Below are 5,324 nucleotides of genomic sequence, written 5' to 3'. Positions count from 1 at the left end.
ATGAGAACCAAGGACTTCAAATCATATAAAAGTAAGGGGTTTCTCTTGTTCATAGAACTCCCCATTATCAATGATCTTCAACATGTGCCTGGTATGGGGAGCAAAGACAAAGCATCTGAGGGAAGCTGTTGCACTTTTACACAATAAATTGATAAAATAAGTCGTTACAAAAAACATTTTTGGCTGACAGAATTTTCACAGTAAGGAAGGGGGACTGCCTTACTTCTATATGGGACAGAATACATACATGGGAAGGAGCCAACCAGGAGCATCAGCAGGTAATGAAGATGCAAACTTTAAAAAAGTTGCCATCTTCGGTTTGCAAGGCACCACTTTATGAAGTTCCATAGTGCAGGAACAGTTTCAGTTCGGTAGGCCAGTACAATCATAATTTGCTCTAGAGAGAATGTATTGAATGTGACATAAAGAAAAGCACAAATACATCCTACAACATCTACTTTAGCATTTGATGATTCAGATAGATTAAGATCATTTATGCTTAATGTACATCTGAAGAGGGCTGAACTAGACAACCTATGGTCAAACAGGATATAAAAGAATAAGAAGCCCCATTGGGTCATGGGCAAGAACATCCACAATTGCTTAGGATTCGTACCAATGTTGAAGTAGCTTTGGATCAATTGCTGCAATTATCTGTTTTTCCAAATCAACATCAAGATTAATTTTAATATCAATATCCATGGGTGTCTCATCATCATCATATGCCCCTCATTTAGCCAAAACAAATGGATAATTGCAGTTTTCTGAAAACAGATAAACAAGTTTTGGGTTTGAAAAAAATGTATAGACGAATCTAAAATACGGAAAATTGTTATATGTACATAGTTGTAAGTCATAGACTGAAGGAGCTTATAGTAGAATAATGCAGCAAACAATTGATCCATATGATTAAGGACCATGAAAATTCATCTACCACAACCTATAGTTGGATGCATACATGACAGACAACTCTAAAGCTTTGCTTGGTTGTTGGGGTTTTCTTGCAAGTAAAAGAGCATTTTCGACGTTTTTGTTGGGCATCAGCGGCTAGCTGGCAATGTCAACAGAAGTGCCTAAGGAAGGCGCCAACAACAACTAATAATCAAGGGGATTTGTTCGTGCTTTTGTTTCCTTAGTTTTGATCACTTTCTAAAAATAGTAGATTGGTTTCCATGGCTAAGGAAGGCATCAACAACAGCTAATAATCAAGAAGATTTATTTGTGTGTTTGTTTCCTTAGTTTTGGTTGATTCCTGAAAATAGTAGAATGGTTTCCAAAGTTGTGTGTTGGTTTCTTATGCCTCAAGTTGCCTCCATCTATAAAGGAACAAGCCATAGTTTGCATTAGGATTGTCGAGGAATAAGAATCAGAGAGTTGGGTAGTATTGTATTTGAGATAAATCAATAGAAAAACCAAATGCAAATACACAGACAGGTGATTCAGGCATGTACAACAACAAGAAAAACACATCATTTCATCAAACACCTTCCATGCGCTAGCCATAGCAAGCAACCAAATGAAAGGAGGAGTGTATGGAGGAGAGACGTATCTACCTTGAGGGCCTGGTGGTGGCGGTGGAACTTATGGAGCTACGCAGGGGCGCTCATGGTCCAAAATAGTATACTCAAGTGATCTTCTCTGTTTTTCTAGCTGTTGGCACTTATTTAGTTCTTCTTTTCTCTTCATCGAATTCTCTCAATCTTTCCTCCAAGTAATGGACAACTTGATCAATCAGCTATTTGCTTCCTTTTTATTCACTACTGGTAAGAGATAAATCATCATCTCAAAATGTCACTTTGATATTGATAAGATATATAAAGAATTATGGTGATTTAAAGTTTCAAACTACCTATTTCAGTCATTATTTGTGGTGACTCAAAGTTTCTGCCAACCTCTGCATGGTATAGCACTTCATAGCCTGCTGTAATTTTTAACAAGAATACACGTACTTTGAAGTAATCATATAGATGAAAATAAACAAGAAAACATAAGCATGTGGAGAATAGCAAAGAAAAACCAATCGATTTATCATGGACACGCTCTGCAACTACTTTCATTGTACCTATATATTTGCAAGGTTAAAAAATCAAGGACACACAACGATATTGACGCTTTAAAGGTGTAGAGTTAAAGACAATACATAATACCATCACAATGTTAACAATTAAACAGCGTGGGGTAATATATAAGTTGAACATCCATGGCATATCACTTATGCCAACAAAAGAGGAAGGAGGGAGTATGAGAGTAACTAACCAAGCTCCTCACGGAATATCCCAAGCAATTGCTCGCCATATTCAACGAGCTCCTTCGACGTTCTCTGAAGAATAAAAAATTGTTTATTGAAAATAATTGAACTAAGATAATATAGATAATAAATTACTAAATCACTATCAATAGCATTACATTTGCCTTACTTTCCTTTACAGCTAGAAGCATTTCTTCTTCCTTCTTTAACATGTTGAGAAGATCAAAATCCTGCATATAAAAATAAAAATATATACATTAATGCATCAAATGTTATTATGAATGCATCAAATGTGCTTGGCTAGAAAATGTGTCTATCACAGATGAATTAGGTGCTCAGAAACTGTGGCATCCCCCAAATTATTGGTGTGAAATGATATGGCAAGAAAAAAATATTGCCCAAGAAGTCATATCTTACCTAAAATATTTTTCATACAGACATCTTAATATTTTTTCTAGATAACCACTCAAATCATCAGAATTTGTTGAGCTATCCAAACCCCTCTGGCAGTACATCTTGTAAATATCTACCAACCTCTCCATGGTATAGCACTTCATAGCCTGCTGCAATTTTTTAACAAGAATACACATCAGTCAGTTACTATTTAACCATTACTTGGGCTAAACAGAAACATCTTATCTTATCGTTGTGCATGACACCACATTTATATATAATGTCAATATTCTTTGAGCTAATTTTGTATTAATGCCAATATGCCATTGTGACTGAGAGTGGATCGTTTGCAGCAATTTCAGATATTAATGACAATGCATGTCTGACTATAACTGGGTTAGAAAATTCAATCCTATAGTTATATCAAGTCAAATGAGAAGAAAATGAATGTGAAATAGTATGTTCATACATATGTAATTTTTTATAGACATGGATTGTTTTTTCATAGAACAGGTAGATGTTTGATAATACTGTTCATCTTGGTAGATAGTTGAATCCAGAAACAAGAAAAAAGAAGAGATGAATTAAAATCATCAACCGGTTTAGAAGTCACGTCAATGTTGGTTTTTCACATTTATAAAGACAACCAAAGACAAGAAATCATAAATAATTCTTCAATCCCTTGTATTGAATAGTTGAGAACTTGAAAATAAACAGGGTCCAGAATACAAGGTGGTAAAATTAGTTTTACAAATATGTTAAGTCCAGACTCACCCTTGCACATCTCGGTGGAGGAATGTTTGATTACCAGGATCAAGTGAAAGCCTTCTTAGTGCACTTAGAGAAGCATATTGCAAATTACCACGTATGATAGACTGCAAAAATAAAATAAAAGTGTCACAAGGTTGAGTTCAAAACATAAGGCTCACAATTTTCAGGTCAAATAAACTAAGTTGGTACAGTGGCCAATCTTGTTTGCATCACTGAAGACAGAACCGAAACCACCATCACCAATCTTGTTTGCACCACTGAAGACGGAACTGAAACCCCTTGGTACTTCCTCAAGTCAGATAGTAGGCAGTAGGACAAAACAATCTATAAAACTGTAGACAAACATTTTTAATACTGGTAAACAGCCACACTCATGTCCGCCAGCACTGAGGGGGCACATTCTGCTGAATGCGTCGTGAAACATAACCTTCCACAGGTTAACTGGAAAAGGTGCCTAGCTACTGGTCACCCAAAGTAGGACCTATCACTCTACATGTATTTAACTCAACACAAGGTGGGAGCTGTACTGTAATAAGAAATTACTACAATGATATACTGAATTTAGCAATCTCATTCTGTAAATCGGTAAACAGCTCTGTAAATAGCTAAACTGCAGTTCTATAGTAAGCACACTTAAAGTTGTTGGATTTGTAATTGCAACCAACTAATGTCATGGAACTATTGAAAGTTGGTCGATTAAGATGGCCCAATAAGTAGATAAAGACAACAAACAGGGTGAGCTGACTATAACCGATTACCTAAAGTTAATAAATAATTGAATATAGATAGTAGTAGTAATAACAAATATGCATCTTCACTCCGACAAGCAAATATTTTCTTCAACAAATGTTAGCATATTTAACAAAAAACTTTTTATGGCCATATTTTGGATAAAAAAGACAAGTTTGGATAAATGGAATAATAATAGCATCCTATGTTGCCAAAAGGCACAAATGCACAGCTCAGGGGGAAATATCCTCCTGAGGACTACATCTCATGATTTTTTCTTGAAGAACCAATATTGCAAATGCATGGACTGGAGTAAACAAGCACCTGAAATAGAGTAGACGACTTGACAACAATGATTGCTGCAACAACCTCTTCCTTTGCATCACCAATTGTAGTTGACCCATCATCTGACCTTCTCAATTCTTCTTGTGATTTCAAAAAGCGAGCATTAGCTTTAAGGACCATTGGAAGTCACTTTTCTAGGACAAGCATTAGAACCTGCTCCAGCTTCTCGAGACTTTTTGGGAAGAGGATTGCTAGAAGGTGAACCAAAGACTTCAGTACCATGGACTAATATAAACTCTACATCATCAACATTGTTCACAACTTGCAAACAGTCACTACAGCTCAACGAACAGACAACCATATCTGGCACAGCGCTAGACAACTTACACCACAAACATTTCAATAACACTATGTTCGATTCAAGGTATTCAAACGAATTAGATAATGTCTATCAAATAGAGGAGTAGATAAGACTCATTAGATATTTTGTTTCTTTAAAGAAATACCTTTTCAGCAGCAGGTACCCTATCCTGTTCGTAGCAGCAGCGCTAATGGAAAGAACAACTATAATCCTAGGAAAACAGACCTGCATCCAAGAAGATTCCAAATTATATTCATAAAACGCAAGCTATATCCTGACAGTAGTTATAACTATCATATTAAAGCAGGTGTTCTGTAACAAATTTGTATTCATTTGTTAGCGGCCATGGAAAAGCAAAGGTACATGTATTGGCCTCATGAGGCCATAGAACTGAACATGCCTTTTGAGATAGCAGATCAGTCAGTACATTATCCATATGAGGAATCACAGGAGTTATAATTACCATATATAAGTTGTTCAATGAATAGATTGTCTTTACACTTAATTTGACTTTGTTTCACTTAAAAACACATTATT

General features: G+C 35.7%; 1 protein-coding gene across 1 annotated transcript; it reads left to right on the top strand.

Moving 5' to 3' along the window:
* The first annotated feature begins 3,783 nt into the window (after nucleotides 1-3,783).
* On the top strand, nucleotides 3,784-5,105 carry LOC111590849 (uncharacterized). The gene is made up of 2 exons (XM_023301741.2): nucleotides 3,784-4,677; nucleotides 4,933-5,105. Exons 1-2 carry the CDS (start codon nucleotides 4,494-4,496, stop codon nucleotides 5,103-5,105), a joined length of 357 nt encoding a protein of 118 aa, XP_023157509.1. The 5' UTR covers nucleotides 3,784-4,493.
* Nucleotides 5,106-5,324: the final 219 nt, after the last annotated feature.

The sequence above is a fragment of the Zea mays genome, chromosome 2 (genome assembly GCF_902167145.1).
Source record: "Zea mays cultivar B73 chromosome 2, Zm-B73-REFERENCE-NAM-5.0, whole genome shotgun sequence".
NCBI lineage: Eukaryota > Viridiplantae > Streptophyta > Magnoliopsida > Poales > Poaceae > Zea > Zea mays.
This window is presented reverse-complemented; position numbering and strand designations above follow the sequence as displayed.